Genomic DNA, 23547 nt, shown 5'->3' on the forward strand with positions numbered 1-23547 from the left:
CTTAACATTTCAATATTTTCACATCTACCTTTGTAAAATGACATGTAGTTTATTCAATCCTTTCTACAGGCGAATGACCTCCAAGGTTAAAGCCTCAATAAACAATAACAACTTGCGACGTGACTGCACTCTGTGCGCCCTTTTTCTCTTCTGTCCGTCTCTCCAACGGAAGCGCGGTTTTGACAACTTTTGCAAGCAATTTTGTGGCAAACGGAGTGTTTTCAAGCTAATTTTCGTGTTGTGCTGATATCGGTTAGCTCTATTGTACACATTTAACGTATACTGACTAATTTAATGCATACTGCGGGGAAATTAATAGCCTAACGACGTTTGCCCTATACAAATGTAACAAAGAGCAACTTGTCACTAGCCGGCGCTACGAATAAATTATTTCATTTGGATCCAATCTTGTTGTCTCCGCAACAAATATCCTTGAGAAACAGCTTAAATAATTTCTGTTCATGATTTACCATTTTTTTCGCCACTCTCACCGCATGTCAGGAAACGCTTTTCCAAAATTTTTAAATTCATTTTCCAAACCGTGCATCAGATTAATTTTACCGTCTGGCTGGCTAGGTGATTCCTGATTCGTGATAGTCGCAATGAAATATTCTTTAAAACGACAACTTGTCTGTTTTTAGTGGAGCGCTACAAACAAGGTTAGTCCAACAGAATAGTGAGGTGTAGCACATACGCTTCTGTTTTGCTTGCAGCTTTATCCATAATTCATAATTATGGCATAATTCAACTTTACTTAAATTCGTTTCGAATTATCTTTCCGTGACACACGCTTAATGCATCCAATAACACTTTGAAATAACTCCCTCTATTCACCTATATTCTGGTCGATAATTATTCCATCCCACACTGGGGAGGATAATTGAAATGTGTATTCACACGCCGTTATAGTTTCAAAACAGCAATTATCTCTCTCATGTCAATCAAATCAAATAGCCGATAAGGATCCACCATTAATATCCGATGATCACAAACCACAATTACCGTTTACATCTGATCCGAAATTTAACGCACGCTTGCCGGAGTAATTTGCTGTTCCATTTCCACTCACCACCAGTTGGGGATCCCTCGATGGCAGGTTCGAAAGTATAATTACAGATTGATGTGAAACGATTAAAAGTTCCATTAGGCTAACTTTTCCCTAAATCGGTGTTGGGTGATTGTTGTCCATTACGCTCACTACACTACGTGATACGACACACGACAGGAAATACGCTGTCACTGTTGGCGTAGCAATTTCAATGCCTACTGTTCGGCTGTCAGAATAACGATTCCATCTCTGCCTCTGTCTAGATTTGATCAACAAAGCTGCCGCCAATGCCACTGAAGCTTTCGCCAAATGAATACTGTGGGAATTATTTATGTCGAAATAATATAATGATTTAGAAATCGGCAGTGTTTAGTTTGTCCGTGGCGTTGTTGATAATTAATTCGATAAACACTGTACACAAGCCAACATATCCAACCGTCGTGTGAAAATGACGAGGGAAATTGCCAATTTCGGATTTAATTTAAGCCTGTACGTGTACTGAAATTTTTCGTTTATTGGGTCGTGCTTTTCGTGCGATAATTGAACAATATACGCCTACTAGTTAATGAACAAATGAATTGATAAATTGAATTTTCTACAAATGCTTAAACCTATTGAAAATCTTTGCTAGCAAGCGTTCAAGTCAAGCGAGAGGCATCGACTCGTGGATCCATTTGCGAGATCCATCGCTAAAGTCGGCTGCAGCATGATCCACGCCGCTTAGGATCCACTTAGTTGTTAGCAGACCTTCAACTCCCACCGGACCACGGGCATGAATCCTAGCAGTGGAGATTCCAACCTCTGCTCCCAATCCGAACCGGAATCCATCGGCGAACCGACTACTGGCGTTATGGAAGACACAAGCGCTGTCCACGTGGCTTTGGAAGTACCGAGCCGATGTATCTGAAAATAGCGTAAAATTGTGATTGAAGATACCAATTAAAATCAATCGAAGTAACCTACCATTTTCCGTCACTATGACATCGGTATGTCCGCTACCGTAAGTGTGGACGTGATCGATAGCTTCTTCTAGGTTTTTCACCACCTCAATGGTGCACTCTAGAGCACCGTATTCGTGTTTCAGCGACTTGGCCTGGGGTGGTCCGAATGTCAGCTGTTGATGCAACTTCGGTCCCGAATTGATCTTGACACCTTCCCGTTTCAACATATTGCAGGCGTCCGTAAAGAAGTTGCCATCCATCAACAGATCTTCGTGAATTAGAAGTGTTTCCATGGCGTTGCAAGCTGAAGTTAAATTGAAGCAATTGTTACAATGATCGTTATTTTAATGTTTGTTTAACGAACTTACCAGCCGGATAATCGCACTTTGAATCGCGAACAATCTTCAGAGCCTTCTCCAAGTTAGCTTCCTTGTCCACGTACACGTGACAAATTCCTTCCGCGTGTCCCATAACCGGAATGTGCTGCGATTTCTCCTGAATGCTGCGGACTAATTCGCTGGAACCACGTGGAATGATCAGATCAATGTGCTCATCCATTGAGAGAAGATCACTGATTTCCTCGCGTGTTGAAACCAAAGAGATTGCGTTGGCAGCTCCCACCGCGGTTAGAGCTTCCTTAACAAGTTCCATCAGTGCCTTGTTACTGTGAGCCGCCTCCTTGCCTCCCTTGAGCAATAGACCATTACCGGAGGCCATAGCCAACGCAGCTACCTGTGGCAAAGAATCGGGCCGTGATTCGAAGATCACTAACAGAACACCTATCGGAACGGTGACTTGCTTCAGTTCTAGTCCATCCGCAAGCTTGGTTCGGCGAATCACTCGACCCACGTTCTAGAATTATAAATCATTGGTGAATGCTTAAAAAATAGAGTTTTCCTAAGACATCGTTTACCTTGTGGCTATCGTCGGCGATCTGCTTCAATCCGACAGCTAAACTTTCGATTTTGGACGGAGTTAAAGACAATCGTGACAGTAGTGGCTTTGCCAATCCCGACCTCTTTGCAATATCCAAGTCCTTTGCATTTGCCTCCAATATTTTCGACTGTCTGGAGACCAATAGATCAGCTAGAGTATTCACACACAGCGCTCGATCGCTGGCTGATAGATTCTGTAACACTCTGCTACCACTACGAGCTGAAACGATAATTATAACATTAACTTCAACGTTTAATCACGTTAAAAGCAACTAACCATCCTCTGCCAGATGCTCAACAGGTGCCGCCTTTTCCGCAGTTGATTCGGTGAAGAATGTTCCCACCTTGCGTCCAGTCAAAATCAGCTTGATCGCCCGCTCTTGAGTGCCGTTGCAAATGACAACACTTACACCGCGATCAAGAGCCCATGTTGCAGCCGTCACTTTGGAATCCATTCCACCCGTTCCGACCTTTGACTTTTGCCCGAACTTGATCAAGTCCTTATCAGCTGAAGTGTACGTGTGCATCAACCGTGCACCGTCCTCCCATGGCGGCTTGTTGTAAATTCCGTCGACGTCAGACATCAGAATCAGCAAATCTGCATGAATCTCTGCAGCCAACAGTGCTGCCAAGCTATCGTTGTCCTTGATTTTGATACCCTTCTTTCCCAATCCCGGGAGGTCCTTATTTACGATGAACATCGGCGGCATCACGGCATCGTTCGTATTAATGATCGGCACAATGTTCAAGCTGATCAGCTCCGACAAGGTGCTGAACAAATTCTTCCTGGTTTCCTCATTGTAGAAGTCCGGTTCCGTTACCAGCACCTGAGCCGTCTTGATCCCGTACTGAGCAAACATCGCATCATACAACGACATCAAACCGGACTGACCGACAGCCGCAGCGGCTCTCGGTTCCACCATCGTTCCCGCATCCTGCCGGGTGTGATCCGTCGGCGATAGCGTCTCCCTCATCGACATCGACATCAGCAGTTCCTGGGTGAGCTTCTGCTTGCCGAATGCCACCGCACCGCTGGTGACCATGATACACTCGCGACCCTCGACATGGTACTCAGCCACCTGTTCAACGATCGAAGCAAGCCGGCCCAGCGCTAGACCGTGTTCATCCTCGCGCGTTATCACCGCACTGCCCAACTTGACCACCATGCGGCGCGCATTTTTCAGATGGCTACGTTCCGAGATGGTGGCACGGGTGCGGTCGTGAATCGAGTGCAGAGTGCGATTCGACGCGATACGTCTGGTCGTCGTACTGATCTGTGTGTGTGTGTGGGGTAAACGGGAAGGAAAGAAAATTGTGCGACAATCAGTAGGCGGTCTGCAGAATATGAAAATATTCGGGTACAATATAGTAGTCATAGTAACCTTTGTAACCAGTAAATAAATATGGGACGTTAGATGACCAATAGCGTATACGGGAGAAAGGGGCCGAAAATATTTTGCGTGAAGCGAAATGTGTAAATGATGCTGATTAAGTTAATTCGTTAGTCTTTTTTCAAGTAGACGTATCTAAGAGAGAATCTCTTTTTATTTTCTTTTTGCATTATTACGGTACGACACCATTATAACACTATTATTTCCCAATACGAATGAGTATTTTTTGGGCTAGATTATTATCCAAAGAGTTTAGGGGCCAACGTAAAATGCCTAAATAATTGACAGAAGTGAAAGTAATGTAGTAATGAGAGTCTCTTCTTGATAGACAATTTTATATTAACGTTTTAAAATATCAATAACCTATTGTTTTAATCATCAGAAGTTTTTTGGAAAATTGTGGGAATATATTGATCTTGGAATTGATCTCTTAGTCAGGATCCCATGATTGTTATTTTAAAGCAGGACCAAATAAAATATATACGTTAAAACACTCACATAGAAGCTGATGTCGAAATAAGGAACTAATCATAAACCTCAGATTTCAAATTGTGTATAGCTCACCTTTGAAAGGTCAATACACATAATAACAATAACTAGAATAACTCCCTCCAAAAGTATTCATCATTGGTTTCATTTGGTTCATCGATTGAAACAGCCGCATTGCGGCTGTCGAATACGACAGTAATTTTTCTCAATCTTTATTAAGTGGAAGATTTTCTGTAGGTTTAAAATTGAGCTTAGGCTTACGGAAGTCGTCTTTATCCAGTTTCATCACCTATGCCATTCAGTACTGAAATCATTCAACACGTTAGTCTAAACAGGAAAACACGTGGTTGACAGTGAGTTGGGATTGGCAGTGTTTGTATAGAAAACGACAAAATAGAGATACTACTACACGATCTGGCAGCGCATACTTGTCTCAAATTCATTAAAAATACACGTCGCAATGCAATGCAATACAATACAAATCTCATTCTGGTAATTCGAACTCGTGGGTCTTAGTGCGCGCAGTGGTTACCACTGAATCGGTCAAGCTCCATACAAATCGCCTGGAAAAGATGGAATCTTTCCCGTGCTGCTGCAAACATGTCTTGAAAAAGATTATGCTTTCCAGTCTGGATACCTGGTATATCCCGAAAGCATGGCAAGAAATAACTGTTAGATTTATTCCCAAAGGAGAGGCGCTCGAGCTATGAAGAAGTCAAGAGTTTAAGACCTATCAGCTTAAGTTCTTTTCTTCTAAAAGTTTTGGAACGGATAATCGATCATCACATCAGGAATGTCAGTTTAGTAGTTAACTGCACAATATGCAACATGCATATCAGTGTGGGAAATCCACGATCACTATATGCTTCACGATGTTGTTTACAAAATTGACAAGGCCTTCTTGCTCAAGCAATCTAGCTTGGGTGTATTCCAATATTTTGAAGGTGCTTTTGACAATGTGTTCTTCCAGTCTATTCTGGCAGTAACGGGCGGTCATGGGGTATCTGCATGTCTCTCGGGTTGAAAAAACGCAATACTTAGTAACCGAATTCTTTACTTGTCATGGAGACAAACAGAGATACGGAAGTAGAGTATTTGCGGTTGTTCTCAGGGTGGCGTTCTGTCAGCTTTGTTATGTTTTCCTTGTCTAAACTGATTTTTTTTCAATGTATTTTTATCAAAAACAATGAAAGTCATAATCATCTCAGAATCCAATTTCTCAACTGATAGTTGCCTGATACATGCAAAAAGTATCAGTAACGAATTTGGTATATATTCATAACAAACGTGAATGAGGACAAAGATAAGCCATTTAACATTATCGATATATGCAAGATTTAAGTAAGTACCACTTCTCCGTGTACGAAGAAGTATTTTTTCTATGTACCCGCCCGGGAAGTTGAGATTGATGGTGTAGTCTCCAGCAGGGGCCCTAATTGCGAAGTATGGGATTTGCTCCTTCAAGAACCCTTTGCTTCGGCCAGTGAAAATTCTGGTTGGAACCTTTCGTCGAATCTGCTCTTCTAAACTTTGATCTTTTGCGCGGGGCTAGTCTACCTGGTCGCTTTTTTGTGCAGCGAGGCATGAACTGCCGTCGTTGCAAACAATTGGGCCTACAGCGACTTATTGTAGGAACAAGGCACGCTGTGGATAATGGGTAGAGAATCATGAAAAGTTTCCCTACTGTGGAGAGACTCGGCATGATCTCTTGACATATCCCGCATATAAATTATATGGAGACAAAATGAAACATTCTTTTAAGGAACGCTCCGATAAGAAATGCAAATGCAACAACGACAAATTTCTACGTTTCATTGTACACTAAAGAGCGAGAGTCTGACCATCCCATCGTGGGAACATCTTCTAATGTGCCTATAAATTTCCGAAAGAGGAAAATCAGTTTTATCTCCTAAGCTTCCTCGTAAAGGCTTGAGAGTGTCCCTTGAAGGGTGCTGTTACAAAACCGAAGTAAGTGATTCCTGGTCTCGGTAATCCTAGAAACTAGCTGGAATTTCCACATGGGACATCAAAAAGCCCAAGTGTCTCTATATATTTCAGTCCCTACATTTCCCCCTAGGTTTTACACAATGCATTTGCACTACGATTAAAGGTCAGACGAAACGAGCACCCGACGCGAACAACCGTGAACATTCTCTTACTTCGTGGTGGGCAGAGATTGCTTAGAATTGCACGCGAAAGGGACTTTTGAACGTCGGATCGCCCGAATTTTTCCAAATGTACACGACGCTACGAATGCAAATGAAAAATTTGATGAAAGCTGAAAAACGCGATTACTGGCACCGGTCCGTCGACGGATTAACGGACGGATCATCAGAGATACAATGTTTCGTCTGGTAGTTATTGCCTACGTTGTGCATTCGATTCATTACAGGAGGCTCTCCGTTTGATGGAGCATTGAAAGCACTCTTTGTATTTCGTGGAGAAAACATGGGAGTTTTTGAGTACTTTATTTGAAAAATCATAGCAGATTACCTTAGTTTGAGTTGTTTCGCAGTGCTCCATTTCGGGTAATGAAAAGGCGGACAATTGGATTAGAATGATAATGAGAAGATGGACATTTAGGCATTAGAAGGTGATATTTATGAAAGATATGACAAATTTTGTGGAGCGACAAAGTTCAGGAATCCCAAAGGTATCAACACACCTTGGTCCCAGAGAATGGATGAGGGTCATGACTTCATTCGGGTGATATATCGCGTCATGTACAATCATTATACGAAGAATGCCAAATCTGAGGATATCCAAATCTAGCTTTCCACACCATCGTTCGATCAATGAAACGGCGACTTGTACGTTCGTCGATTCGATACTCGGTTTAACAATACTGGGGAGAAGCCGTTTTAACAGTCACGTATCTGCAGAACCGTTTGCCATCAAGATCTCTTACAGAAACACCGCACTAATTGTGGTGGGGTAGGAAACCGGATTAATGAAGATGATTTTGATACTGCTAGCCAGGATGAAGGTGCATCTAGTGGAACTAGACGGCCAATGAGACGGAATTTGGGAGCTAATCCAACGCGCGGAAGCTGTCGAGCATCCGGAGTGGCGCAGGGCCATGGATGACGAAATGGACTCTTATGAACGTAGCGGCCCTTGGGATCTAGTACCGTTGCCAAAGGGGCGCAAGATAGTTGTATCCAAATGGGTATTCAAGCTTAAGCGTGACGAGGCAGATGAAGTGGTCAAATTCAAGGCGAGAGTTGGGATCGATTATGATCAGGTGTTCGCATCGGTTACTCGTCATGCAGCGCTACGGGCATTCTTGACAGTACCCGCTAACCGGAAGCTAGTGGTTCACCATTTAGATATTAAGACGGCGTACCTTAACGGAATCTTGGAAGAAGAAATATTTATGCGCCAAACTACTGGCTTTGCTGTAGATGGATAGAAAGAACTAGTGTGTCGGTTCAAGCGAAGTCTGGTGTTCTGATCAAGTTGGAGTTCCAAGTGTCGTTGACGGATCGGTGTCTACGTGAAGAAAATTGGTAAAGTTGAGATGTTCCTGTTAGCTTACGTCGACGATATGCTTCTTGCATCGACCGATGAAGCGGAGTGGCAACGGATCTACGAAGACTTGGCAAAACAATTTGAAATCACATGTATGGCAGAGATTCGACACTTCCTCAACGTCTGGTTTCATATTTTACTTGGGCTAGCCGTCAACAGTCGCGCATAACATTCTCGTCCATGCTATTCAACAAACAATCTCCACTGAGTAGGGAAAGTTATGAAAATTAGAGCCATAGTACTCAAGTGAGAGCACGGTTGTGAAGTAAACAGATCGGAAAACCAGAAGTGGCAGGGTCATTAGAACAGGCTTAATATCGTACGGGCCCAAGCTTTGTCTTCTGTTAATGAGGGTCGAGCTTAGGCAGTATAACTACGAAACACCCGAATTCACTAACATGTGTCCTGGTAACGATAGACGTGTCCATTTTTACCGTGACAATCGACTGTGGTCTCACTTGAGTACTATGGCTCTAATTTTCATAACTTTCCCTACCCAGTAATTTCTAGCTAATTGAATGTCGTTAAAATGTAAAAAAGAAAATATGACTAACATAGTCGAAATAAAAAAGGAAAAAAGCAAGTTTCAATTCGCATACCAAAATAACAAATCAACAGTACACATGTTGGTCAGCAAATGGGAGAATTCCATCGTAACAAAAGAAATTTCACTGGCTGCCCTTCTTAACATAGAGGGAGTTTTCGACAATGCTGCAGGTAAGTCGATAGATTCGAAAAGTTGTTTGCAATAGCTCAATGCGGAATGCTATGAGGAACGATGGGTTCGATATCTACACAATAAATTGGATCAATTCGATGCTTATAAAGCGTGAAGTAGCTAGAACGCTTGGAAACACGTCACTGCCTATGAAAACAAATAAGGGATGCCCTCAAGGCGGAGTTCTATCGCCCTTATTGTGGTCATTGGTTGTAGACGAACTATTGAAATCATTGGATTTGCAGATGATATTGTAATCCTCGTGAGGGGAAAATTTGACACTGTTATCTTAAATAGAATGCAATCTGCACTGAATTTCACTTCGAAGTGGTATAAAAAGAAGGACCTGAACATAAATCCCTCTAAAACAATCATAGCCCCATTTGCTCGAAAAAGGAAATATTGCATATCAACACTTTTGCTCAACGGAACAGTAATTGAATTGTCTTCTGAGGTAAAGTGTCTGGGATTGATACTAGATAAAAACTAAACTGGAATGCACACATTGAGCAGGTTATAAGCAAGGCAACTAGTGCTCTTTGGGTGTCCAGTAGAACATTTGGTAAAAAATGGGGTCTCAGACCTATCATGGTTTATTGGTTATACCCCCCAATTGTAAAACCAAGAATAACATATGTCTCGCTAGTTTGGTGGCCTAAAACAAAAGAGACATCAACTCAAAAAAGCTAGGTAAACTTCAAAGGCTTGCTTGTGGAGCGATAACCGGTGCCATGTGAAGTGCTCCATCGAAAGCATTAGATGCAATGTTGCATCTCCTTCCGCTTCATCAGACGATAAAATTAGAAGCAGTAAAAAGCGCATTGGAACAAAACTCGTCATAAACAATTATTATCTGGAGAGTTAACAGGACACCTTGCGGTTCTGAAGGATTTTCCTATAAATAACCTCGTCATTGCAAACGAAGATTGGCTACAGATAATGCTGAACTTTGAAACTCATAAAATTAATGAGTCTGAACGGTCAACCTGGGCAGGGCCGGCGGAACACCTTTTTCCCGAATGGGTAGTAAGATTCGGAGTGATTTCTCCCCGTACTGACGAAAGTTCAGATATGGCGTACAGTGACACAATCTCATATTCGTACACCTATAGTGTATATGTTTAATATTGTTTCGCAAACGTTTGCGCTATTTAATATAGGTATTGTTTTGTACATGTGGTAGTAGAATCATCATCTGTCATCATTTATCATTTGTAATCTAATGTATGCAAGTTTCCGTACACTACACACAAGAAATCATTACTTGGTGTGAAAATGGCACAATTTCATATTCGTACACTTTTGAAAAGTCATTTAATTTGTAATTTAAGACCTGTCATTTCTTTATGTTTTTTGTTTTACTTTGAAAAATAGATTTTATGACTACAGAAAAGTGTTCATTGGCACAGTTTCCTCAACACTAGTTTAACCCATTCATGCCCATGTTGTTTGTGGACAACAACGTTTTTAAACAGCTATAACTTTTGATTGAGGCGAGATTTGCTCACAAAAACAAGTAAGGCTCATTAATGTGATTATTGCCTTTCATTTGAGTATTAACAGTTACAAGGATCAGCTCTAGAATTGAAGTTATTGCAATTAGTCTGATTGGATTCCGATGGAGCAGTGCTGTCAGGGACAGTTTACGTTGACGACGGAAAATGATTTTTTCATATATCTTCGTTATGGTGCAATATTATTCAAAACTGATAAATCTTATCAATTTAAACTGTCGTTTGCTACGTTTTCAACGTAATTGGACTATTGTAATTAATCTAGGTGAATTGTATTGAGCATTAGAAGGTAAAAATTGACCAGCTTCTAGCACTGCCATGGAAGCACCTATCTTTATGAAAATAGGCTTTTCGTGTTTCTTGACCCCACTATTTTCAAGGAAAAATAGTTTTGAAACCCTACATGCACTAGAAAAAAGTTGGGCATGAAAGGGTTAAGAAATTCCCTCAAATTAACGTAATGGTTAAAAAAAGTAAACTAACTGCCATTATGGGACGGAAACTAATTATTGCTCATCAAAATGAAGCTAAATCACTTCATAAAATCTTTGAAATTGTTCAAAGGTTGCGTCCAACTATTTAACATGATGTTAAAAACTTTGATTTGGCGAAATGCAGAACAGATATAGCGGAAAACTTGAACCGTTAAAAAATTTACGATGAGGGATAAACGATTTTTAATAAGAAAAATTTGGGAAAATTGAGTAATTAATGTTATATACATGGTAAATAAATTGAATCATAGCATTTAAGTATAAGTCTGCTCTGGTACGGCTCGTAATGGACGGAGAACGGACAATTACAATGACTGTGTTCTGAGCAAGAAGCTGTTCATCAATGAGAATAACAAAGAATTGATTTTTATACACTAAACAACTTTATTGGAATATTGGAAAGATGTTAAACTTTGTCTACGAGTCCAAGTTCAACATCTTTGAGTCAAATGGCTGTTGTTTTGGGTGGAGAAAATCGAACTCAGACCTGGACGTAATAGTCTTATAACAGCAGCTAAGCGCAGGACAGTGGAATTATTGTATGGGGTATTATATGTCCACTAGAAGTGCTAGAAATTTGGTCTTCATTGATGGATCAGAATGTGTATTTTAACATGAATATCTTAAAATAAATTTTAAGGCAAAGCTTCCATAAAACGATACTTTTACTAAAAAATGGTGGACATTGGAAATTCGATCAGGAGAAGAACCTAAAGCATGAAACGTTTAGAGGGAATTTATAATTGTTTAAATGTTATGGATTCTCCACTGCATATCCCGTTTATTAACTGATTAGCAAAATAAATGGGAGTATTTGGATAAAAAGTGCAAAACTATCCGGATTATAATGAGAATGATCTTAGAAACTACTATTTAGAAGAATGGTATAAAATTTAAGTTGAATGCACACAAAAACTAGTGGTTAGCATTCCAATACGATTGAAAACTGTAATTACAAACAAAAGGTACCACATTGAACATTTATTATAGAAATTTCAATCGATTTTTGAAAAAATATGTGTGCTGTACGAATATGAGATTGCGTGTATATTTGACTATCTTTAGAATTATGATGTTTTGTGAAAAAATGAGCATTAGTAGTACAAAGATAATTATTGTATCTTCCTTATGCTGTCTAGTAAACTATTTCCACACAAATAAAATGTCTCGTGAACTAATTTTTTACTTGTAAAATGCAGATAAGCATTCCGCACAGCGGTGTACGAAAATGAGATTGTGTCACTGTAAGTGAAAATTAAAATTCCCTGATAATATCTGGTGGCTATTTGGAAACACACTTTGTTAACACGGCTGTATGTCTGACGGCTCAGCGAAAATGCGTTTGTTGAATACAGATACTACAAATGTTCCACAGCAAAGTACCAATTATTCCATTCTTTTAAATTTCGTTGCGTTAATTTTCCGTTCCCTGGTATAAAACCTTCCTTTCGCGGGTACTGAAGCCCGCATGATAGTTTTGACTAATGGGAAGGTAGTGGAGGTCGTTTTGAATATTTCTCCGATGGCAAAAATGATGCCGATAAGTCTCATTTTCGATGCTTATTATATCTAATACAACCGGCTCCTGGATGGTCTTCTTCCGAACCAAAGACAAGCCATTTCACATCATCGATATATCGCGTGATCTAACTAAACAACACTCGACCGTGTACGAAAAAATATTTTGTCTACGTACTCTCTCGGGAAGTAGAGATTGATGGTGTAGTCTCCGAGAAGGGCCTTGATTGCGAAATAGGGAGTGCTCCTTCCAGATCCCTGTGCTTCAGTCAGTGAAAATTCTGGTATGCAAGCAATTGCGTTCAGCAAAAATCGAGGATTATTTTCCATCAGCCTCATTTCAAGTCTTTAGCCGGATTTGTTCTTCCAAATTTTGTTCTTTTGAACGGGGCTCGTATATTTGTTCGTCTTTTTGTACTGCGGGTCATGGACTGCCGTCGTTGCAAACAACGGGTCCATTGTAGAAATAAAGCACGGTGTGGAAAATGCGGTGTGGAAAATGTCGCTTGTTAAATCCAAATCATAGACAAAGATTTGATATTGTTTCCATATACATCGCACTTCAGCTGGTTCTAGAAGACTTCAACTCACACGCTTCATTCTGATAACCGATCTAACTTACTGTGTGATATTCGCGACAATTTCAATATGACCATCTTGAATACAGTGGAAATGAAACGAATGCCTACCAGCGCGGCCAAGTACGTTAGATTTATCATTTTACTCTACCTGATCAGTGTGCTCATTGATCGAAAGAGCAACGCGTCCACTATATCCGAAACAATCGAATCAAAATAAGAAATTCTTCCGTGTAAGTGTCCAACGTTTTGACTGGCTGGTTTCTCTACACTGCGATTAAAGGTCAGACGAAACGAATATTCGGCGCTAACAACCGTGGACGTTGTTAGAGCTGTCCCACTCCATTATTGTCAGAGAGTGCTCAGAAATGAATACGAATAGGTCCAATGAGGACTTTTGAGCGTCGGATCGCCCAATTTTTTTCGAATACTCGCGACGTTAGAAACGCAAATAAAAAACTTGATGAAAACTGAAAAAAGTAGTTATAGGTACCGGTTTGTCAACGGATTAACGAGAGAAACAATATTTCATCTGGCAGCTGGGCCCTACGCTGTGTACTCGATTCGGCCTTTGATCGGAATACCTGTAACTAAGAATCCTTTAATGGCGACAACAGCATTCCACGTAGATTCACATTCAAATGATAGACGATTCGCGATCAAAATGTAATATTGTAAACAAACGTAATATTTGTTCTTCAAATACATAAATTTATCTGACAGCAAAGATACTCGCGCTAAGCATTCTCCCCCACAAAACTTATGGTTTTATCCAACCATGTCCACATCGTTACTGTTCCAAGTAGGCGCTTCGATCGATAGAGCATGGAAAGCGCTCCTTGTTTTCCTGGCAAAAATATGGGCGTTCCTAGATTTTTTGTTTTTTTTTGATTTTATTAACGAAACTTTACACCGGCGGGTACATTCGTGTGGAAGTTAAGATTTTTTATGTTAAATTCGTTCTCGATTGCCTGATACAAATATTAGTTTGAATTCTTTCGCAATGTTCTATTCCGGGTAATGAGAAAAGTGGCACTTAGATTTGAATGGTAATGAGAAGGCAAACACTTGTGCATTAGAAGGTAACATTTGTGAAAGATCGCACAGTTTTAACGATTTTTTTAGTATTTCTTGTTAGAGGGCGCTCGAAAATTGGTAAATTTCGTGGGATAATGGAGGTTTCGGAATCCCAAAGGCATCAACCAACTTCGGTTAAAAAGAAAGGATGAAGGTCGTGACTTCCTTCGGGTGGCAAGCATTATACGTTGAATGCGCACCTCCGGCATATTGGGGTGGTGGAAAATGTTATCTGTGCTTGCGATGACAGCTATCGCGACATTAAACATGTTGTCGGGTCGTGCGCCTAGTGCTCTACACACCAAAAAAATCTGAATTTTACCGTTGAGGTAATTCCAAATTTGCCACATTCCAACAAACCGTAATTGACGAAATGACGAAATATAACCGTGTTTAATAGTTTAATTTTACATGAAAGATGTACTTTCCATGCGCAGTGACATAAAATTACACTCCACTCCACATTTTAATCAATCATCATATGTAGAGTAAAATTACGTGACTCGCAAAATTCAACGACATGTGAAATTAAAATCAAACGTCAAGCTATGTAATTTTTGATACTCTATATGTCATGGTCAGGAGACGCAAATTTATACAATTTTTTCTATGTGTCTAGCGCCAGATCTCTGGTAAACGAATCCCTTCGACCTGGTTCTAGTCCGAGATGTGCTGGCTATCCTCCACATTTATTTATATCTTCTCTTTTGGTTGGCTTGCTAAACAGCTACCTACAAATGTGATCCCAAGAGTTCCCAGTGGATCCAAGGAGGCTTGTCGGCGATCCGGTTCGTGATGTCCTGATAGTGATCTTCCGTTTGCTACAAAGCTACAAGTTGAATTTCTTTTTATCCTTGTTATTTTTGTCCGCCCTCCCCTCGCTTTCTCTGCTACTGATGTTGAAATCAACACTATTTTGCTTTCCTTATAGAAATTCTACTGATTGTCTAGTTATTGTTTCTCCTTGTTCCCATTTTTAATCAAATGATTGTTCATGTTAAAACATTACAAATTATATATATATATATATATATATATATATATATATATATATATATATATATATATATATATATATATATATATATATATATATATATATATATATATATATATATATATATATATATATATATATATATATATATATATATATATATATATATATATATATATATATATATATATATATATATATATATATATATATATATATATATATATATATATATATATATATATATATATATATATATATATATATATATATATATATATATATATATATATATATATATATATATATATATATATATATATATATATATATATATATATATATATATATATATATTGTGTCCTTAAAAATATGTATAACTGCATCCCATAGTCTGAATAAAATTGCATTAATATTATTTGTCTATCGATCTGAACTCCTTGTTTTAAGATGTAGATGTGTTAAAATGTATTCCCATGAGCATAAGTATAAAAAAAATCCAAATTTCTAGCAGATCCTAATTATTATTTTCCCATATTCTCAAAAAAAAGTGAAGAAAAGAAATTTGTATCTGAATAAAAATATGCAATTGTTTTACGTCGAGGATTTCCAACGCAAGAATTTTGTGCGCAAGACACACACGTGGTTAATCTTAGGTTTTGGTTTGTTCCAAACTTTCGAGTGAGTAATTCCCCCCTCGGTAATTTTCGAGTGGGTAGTACTACCCATACTACCCACGCATTCCGCCTGCCCTGAACCTGGGAACAAGGTGGCCTTATTCTCCGTCCAGGCTCAGTAATTTTCTACACAGATGGGTCTAAAATGAACCAATTGACGGGATCTGGTATTACAGGACCGGGAATAGACACTAGTACTCCCATGGGATTCCGGGCGACAGTTTTTCAAGCAGAAATATATGCCATTCTAGAATGCACCTATGTATTCCTGAAGAGAAGATACCGTTATGCAAATATCTGCATTTTTGGCGGAGAAAAATCAGGGCAATTTGTACTGTACTATTTGTATTCCGACAATAAGTTAGTGTCGGTTTCTGAGGAGGCGAAGCCGAAACGCAACTAAGTATGAAAAAGCCGATGAGTTAGCAAGAAGAGGGTCTTCCGCCAATTTTATTCGGACCAGAATCATTCTGTGGAGTCTCATCGTGTGCCCTCAAAATGGAGCTGAAAAAGTGGAAGATCACAACTATAAACAACAATTAGAGTACCATAACTGGACTACGACAATCAAAGAAATTTATTTCACCTAACGATAAAAAATGCATTATGACAGTGACAGGACTACTTATCCGAAAACTGTCCGAGTAAATATCCTCTTATGAAGATTGGTAAACTTACAAACGATATATGCCGCGTCTGCGGATCGGAAAGTTAAATATCACAGCATTTGCTCTGCGAATGCAGTGCATTGATGCAACGCAGACTTAGAGTCCTCGGTAAAGGAACACTGGAGCCTTTTGATATTTGGACTGCAAATCCCAAACAGGTAATAAACTTCATCCGAAGTTTAGTGGCTAGCTGGGAAGAGTGTGTATCTTAATAAAGACAATCATTCTTCAATATGTCATAGTTAATAGTACGCTTAGATTAAGGAAGGGGCATGTCATAATAGATCTTAATGGTGGTCGCAGTGGTCCGTCTCCAACAAAAAATGCTGTTCAACTCAACTTATGATGGCTGACATCATGACCAAGTCTTTGGATCATCATAAGCTCGGTTTTTGACTCATTCACGGCTATTAAATTCAAAATGCAACCTTGAATGTTACAATCTGATATACAAATGGTTGTCAAGCTTGAGGCTGCTTTCCAGGTTATAATTACAACTGCAATAGCTGCGTCCAGCTCCTCCAAATGGACATTAGTGAGTAAGGTAATACAAATGACGGAGAGATTACACTGGTGATCGGTAAGTGTAGGAGACAAAAAAGAATAAGAAATTTACCAGTGATGATATTGACGTGAACGACAAAATGAGAGTGATCAATGATCTCCTGTGATGCAGTAGGCAAGGAAACAAATGATTTCCTATTTTGGAAAGAAAGTCTCTACGCGCAATAGCACGTTGCCTGCACGAAATTTGACAGACACCTTATGATATTTGATTTTGTTTATTTTTTTTTCATTACACAAAAAAATCTGTTTTGAAGTGCGAAATGTTTTGGACTTTCATTTCGAAAACCTAAATCATCAATCTACAACTTCTGTAATATTTTTGAAATGACTGATCTTTTCAGCGGACTTTACAGGTCTCAAGACAAAAGTTTCGAATTTGTGCTTCATGTTAGTTGTTGATTGACTGTTGCAACATTGGTGTTAAAATTTTAAAATAGATTTTGGGATTCTTGCTGGGATTCATTAGCAGACAGTAATATCTTCAACTTCTACATATTAGAGTAGAAATCTATCTAAGGATGTTTGAAAGCACTCCTGTGTTCATTCTTCAGGTTTGTAGGCTGAAAATGATACTTGTAGGATAGTTTGTAATATTTTATCGGAGATACTCCTTTATCTGCAAAATAGTTCCAACTACTAAATTTTCGTTAACAGTAATAAAAATGACAAATACATCAAATTTCCGGCTGTAGATGATATTCCTTTATCAGTTTTTAAGCTCATTTCAAGGCGAGTTTGTTGTTCAGTTTCCACCTTCCTTTAGGAGCTCTCTCTTTAGGAGCTCTTTCCAACAGACTCAACTGAAATCTATAAATATTCGAAAAAAATACCCCGTAACTTTCTGAAAATTAAGCACTATCGTGAACCTCCTCTTCTAACCCAGAATGCCATGTCTGTTAGTTCTAAACGTTTTATTCTGAGCATGTGCTGTGATATCATAATGTCTCAGATAATAAAAACACATGCTTAGTAGGTAGTATGCAATATTATATCCGAAACTATGAGTGCGTTAGTGCCGATGAATTCCATTGCAGCATAGAATCCATAATGGCATTGAGCAGATATCGTACTATGAAAGTCATGCTGCTGTGGACCTTGTCACGGATATTCTGTCAAAACTTTCAATATAGGAATCGAAACATGCACACTAGTTGATAAGAACTATACAACATAACGTGCTTTTCAAACCGACAACCGATAACTAGTGGCCAAAAACACACATAAAAAAGCAAAGCATCCTCGATTACCAACGCGTTTTCTGCTTGATATTTCGAGAGACCCTCTAATACAACATGAGTTAGTGCCCTTTTGAGCCATGGAAAACTCGTAGGTCCCATGGAAAACTCGTAGGTCTATCGTCTCTATTAGTCTCTGGTTGACTAATATTGTCTCATCCACAGATAGCGTGCCAGACAACTGTCTTATTCCGTGGTACCCGAATCAGCTAAAATGGCCATGGTTACGATTTTTTCAATTTCCGGATACCTGCTTGCGGCCAGTTAAAAATGTACACAATAGCTAACCCCGTTATTAGAGGAACACGGAGCTAGGTCGTGTATTCGTACATCGATTGTGTCATCGCCTATATATACAGATGTACGGACATCAAGTTGCCACATTCAACAATATATTTCATTTCGAGAAACAAACGCTTCAATTTGATTAATAGTCTGAAACACAATCAAAACGCTATGTCTAATATTGTGAAATTATAGGGTGTAAACATTGACCATCCTTAGCTCAATTTGTACATTTGTTACCAGGTGTATAGGCTTAAATCCGCTGTTTTTTGTCAAATAAACACATTTTATATATAGAAAGCAAAATAATAATTTATTCAAAGTATTTCCACTCGCTAGCTATACCATTTTCTCATCGCTCGAGTATTTTGTGTATACCACGCCAAAAGAATGTTTCACCTTTCGAGACAAACCATTCGTCAAGCCATCTTTGGACGTCTTCGTACGAAGTGTGAATTGAATTGATGAAAACAAATGACAATCGTAAGGGGCCAGGTCTGAGGAATAAGCGGGTTGTGGTAGCACCTCTCAGTTGAGTGTCTCTAAGTAGTTTTGGACCATTTTTGACATGTGCGATGGGGGCTTCTCATGACTTTGTTTTCATAAACTGGCCTTTTCCACGTAAAGCAATGCGCAATTTGATTCGTTATTGTTGGTAGTTTCAGTTTTTTTAAATTTTCTTTTATTTTTTAAATTTTTTTTTTAATTTTTCGAAAACGCACTGACGAATTTCGTGCCAACTCGAACAAATGTTGGCTGCACCCTCTCAGATTTTAATGAAACATTCTGTACATGAAGACTTTTGACAAAAAACCACTTTGCATATTTAGTTTTTCCAAAAATGATCTAGACTGTCTTTTGAAAAGGGCCAAACTTTTTTTTACCATTTTTTTCAAATGGCTATAGTCTAAAAATGACAAATCTTACAAAAAAATGTTGTAGGAGTGGTTTTTACAAAATTAGTCAAATTTTCGCATAAAAATATTGAAAAAATTCTTCATTGACTCCTACACTAAAAAAATCGATTTTAAAAATTTAAAGTCGATTAACAAAAAACCCCATTTTTGATTTGGATGAAATTTTTGTTCCAAGATAGATAATTATGTTTTCTACCTACTGTCAAAAATTCATGTTGGGCACTTTTGAGCTAAAAATGATCATCTCAGAATCCATTTTCCCAGCTGCTAGTTGCTTGATACATGCAAAAAGTATCAGTTACGAATTTGGTATATATTCATAACAAACTTGAATGAAGACTGGATGACTGGAAGATTGAAAGACTAAAAGACTGGAAGACAAGAAGACTGGAAGACTTGAAGACTGCAGTTCATTTACTCCTCTCAAAACTGATAGATTTTATGAAACAATTGACAAATTTTTCTAAAATTTATTTTATGTCTGATGGAGCAGCAGCACAATACAAAAATAAGAAAAATTTTGCAAGCTTGTGTAGATTCCAGTCAAAGTACGAGTTAAGGTTGGAGAGAGAATGGGCCAAAATCGAAAACGAAAAAAGCAGTTTTTTTCCACACCGAGTGTTAGATCTTCATAAAAATCAATCAGCTTATGTAAAATGTTGTTACAGTACTGCTGATTGATTTTTATGAAGATCTAACACTCGGTATGGAAAAAAAACTGCTTTTTCGTTTTTGATTTGATTCTCTCTCCAACACTTAAGCGCAGAATAGCATTTTGTTGCAGCATCCCATGGAAAAGGACCCTGTGATGCTATTGCTGGCACTCTCAAGCGAATGGCAAAAAGAGCAAGTCGTGCTCGCGACTATGGAAATACCATAACAAGTCCCCAAGAGTTATATAACTGGACAGTTGAACAAACTGATAAAAAATTTCTGCTACATATTCACTGAACAGCACAACAAAATGTCAGAAGAACTCTAAGAGCTGAATAATAACGCCAAAATAATATCTGGAACTCAAAAATTCCACAGTTTTGTGCCTATTCCTGGGGGCAAAATAGAGACGAAAAGGTATTCTAATTCAGAAGATGAACCAAAGATATTTTCCTTGTATAGAAATAATACAAATTAGCATGCATGAAGATAGTTTTAAGACAAATGTAAAATATAAAAATAAATAAATAATTATGTAAAATTCAATACATAATGTTGTGGTGGTTATTTCTTTCTCTAATTCTTCCTCAGCACTAAACAAGAAAATAAAAAAAGTAATAATGGAATATTTGTTTAACGACATAAACTCTTTTAAATGGGATTCTTGATTAAGGTGTTACAGACCTTTTAGTGATAAAAATGTCAAGAAAGTTTGAATTTACGTAAAGAAGTAAAGGATTAATTTCATTACATCAAACTTATAATATTTTGGTAGTACATTTTTCAGTCAAATAAACAAGCATATGTTTATAAAAATAAGTTGATAATTGGCGGAGTTATGGCTTTTTCCCCGAAACCCTTTTTTATTTGAGAGGTTTGCGGTGATCACGATTGGAGACCAATAGATCATCTAAAAACCCAAAGCTCAAAAATTTTTATTAGTATATGAGTATTTCTCGTACCTTAATGATCAGTTGAATAAATAATATTTTTTTCCTGCATTCGAGAACGTTTGAAACGACTTTGACTAATTTTGTGAAAACCACTCCTACAACATTTTTTTGTAGGATTTGTCATTTTTAGACTATAACCATTTGAAAAAAAGTTGGGAAAAAAGTTTGGCCCCTTTCAAAAGACAGTCTAGACCATTTTTGGAAAACAAAATATGCAAAGTGGCTTTTTGTGACAAAGTCTTCATATACAGAAAGTTTCGTTAGAATCTGAGAGGGTGCTGCGAACTCTGAATACGATTTGGAGCGAAACTCGTCCACTGTTACTATAGGCCTCCACAAGCATTTGGTGCAATTAGGCAGACGATTTCTTCAAATTAAAGCAAAAAAGTAGAGCTTCCTGCATATACTCTTTTTGTGGCACAAAATTAGACGTGATTACGCAAGGGAAATGTAAGTTGTTATATGAAATCACTGATGATGTGCTGAAATGGGTGTACACAGATATTGAGCTCACACAACAAACGGTTGACGTTTCTATGATGGCTAAACAGCGGATTTAAGCTTATACAGCTGGTAATTCTTTCACTTCTCGAACAGCTCGTATTTCTCGTTCAAAAATATAAAAATAGAAAGATTTTAGATTCACATAAGTTTATCTCATATTGAATCCAAGAAAAACTAAGAAAATGCAGTTTTTTGAGGAAAACAATAGGACCTGTATAATGTAGAAGTTGGTTTTGATACGCTGTGAGAGTATGTAGTAACACAAAACGCAGTAATAAAAAAAATCAGACGCAAATAAAACAAATGCCAGTACAGCGGGCAAACGAATGCAGGTACTGATGGCTGAATTGAACTGAATTGATTTCTTAATTTCGCACATAAAAATTGGAACCTTATGGTAGGTATCACAAGCATCTTTGGCGAGGCCCAAAATTACTATTCTTAATCATACAATGCATTTTAGGGAAAAAGTTACCTTAACGTGCTATGAAAATACAAGAATACTTCAATTAATGGTTTATTAAGGTCAGTCTACCTTCTCATCTCGACCAGAGTTGAAGCTAAAATTCGTTCCACTATAGACACACGGCAGAAACTAGCCCTACTGCAGAAGAATTGCAATTAGTTTTGGGAAATGTCCTGCAAGACCAGCTACTCGAGAAGTGAACCAAATGCCTGAAGTGCAGATAGTGCTCAATGTGGCAGATGCTAAAACCCTGCAAATGCACCATATCAACATTAATCAAGCACAGTCGTTCTTTTCGTGGAACAACATACAACACACCAATGAATGCGACAACGTTAACTACCACATCCCTGTATATAATGACAAGGACTCTAGAGAGGTACGCGTACACGATTTCTCTCCGCGCTCTCCTGCCATAGTGATTACAAACTTTATGTCAAAATACGGAGAAGTGGATTACATAACTTCGAAGAACATTTTCCGGGGTATTTCTAACTATTATCCTACGGTGAGAATGTTTGCGAACAACCCAAACAGAACCATTTCATGCAGATCATCCGAAATGGGACGTTTAATCAGACAACACTGCTTACGCACCCAGGCCAGATTCCAATGTGTAAATTCTGCAAAAAGACACGGCACGCCGGAAAACCGTGTGCCTACTACTATAATCATAAACAGCACACGCTATCTTATGCCAAACCACAAACGCCTACAAAGCCAATATCTACGGATCTGACAGGAACAAATATTCACTCAACAACAATTGCGCCCAGTGTCTCCAAGCCAACAACCGGTACCACCAGCAACGAAGCGATCGCAGAAGAGGATAGATATGTTCGTTCGTGTACTCGCTTTCCGTTTGATGCACTAATGCTTTCTTTGAAAATACATTGGGTTGGCTTCTTAACATTTTGTACTGTATTCCATCGATTCAAGCAATAAATATGGGTTTTTACCATGTACATAAAGTAGACAACTTTCATAAACATGTTAGTTTTAACAACCTTCAAATATCAAAAAAAGTTAAAAGCTCAAATTTTCAAGTTATTAGATTAAAATGTCTTTCAATTTTTTCCCATTTTCATCGTTCAACAATTTAATAAGGTTAGTGAATACAAAAAAAAAACAATTACTATTTTTATAGTTAATCTATGAATACCAGCATTTTTCGCCCATCGTCTGTGCATCCAATTTTGCTTTCAGGTAGAAGTACGGGATATTGTAACATGATAGACTAGCAAGTACCCTTAAGTAATGACGTACAATACTGAAAAAAAATGCACAACAACGTTTGCAGCCAATATATAAAACCACATCTGATAATTGTGTAATCACTATGCCAACAGCCGCATAGCTTTCTTCGATGGATGGTGTTGCCAACAAAATA

General features: G+C 38.3%; 1 protein-coding gene across 1 annotated transcript in view; it reads right to left on the reverse strand.

Annotated features, from left to right (window-relative positions):
* Nucleotides 1-1542: 1542 nt before the first annotated feature.
* The window catches only part of LOC131686053 (delta-1-pyrroline-5-carboxylate synthase), a 68914-nt gene continuing 46909 nt past the window's right edge, over nt 1543-23547 (reverse strand). The window contains exons 2-6 of the mRNA XM_058970173.1: nt 3202-4198; nt 2903-3144; nt 2358-2841; nt 2012-2293; nt 1543-1951 (exon numbers count right to left, since the gene is read on the reverse strand). Of these exons, the coding sequence (XP_058826156.1) occupies nt 1692-1951; nt 2012-2293; nt 2358-2841; nt 2903-3144; nt 3202-4198 (2265 nt within the window). The 3' untranslated portion in view covers nt 1543-1691. The remainder of the gene's footprint in view (nt 1952-2011; nt 2294-2357; nt 2842-2902; nt 3145-3201; nt 4199-23547) is intronic.

The sequence above is a fragment of the Topomyia yanbarensis genome, chromosome 2, assembly GCF_030247195.1.
Source record: "Topomyia yanbarensis strain Yona2022 chromosome 2, ASM3024719v1, whole genome shotgun sequence".
Lineage (NCBI taxonomy): Eukaryota > Metazoa > Arthropoda > Insecta > Diptera > Culicidae > Topomyia > Topomyia yanbarensis.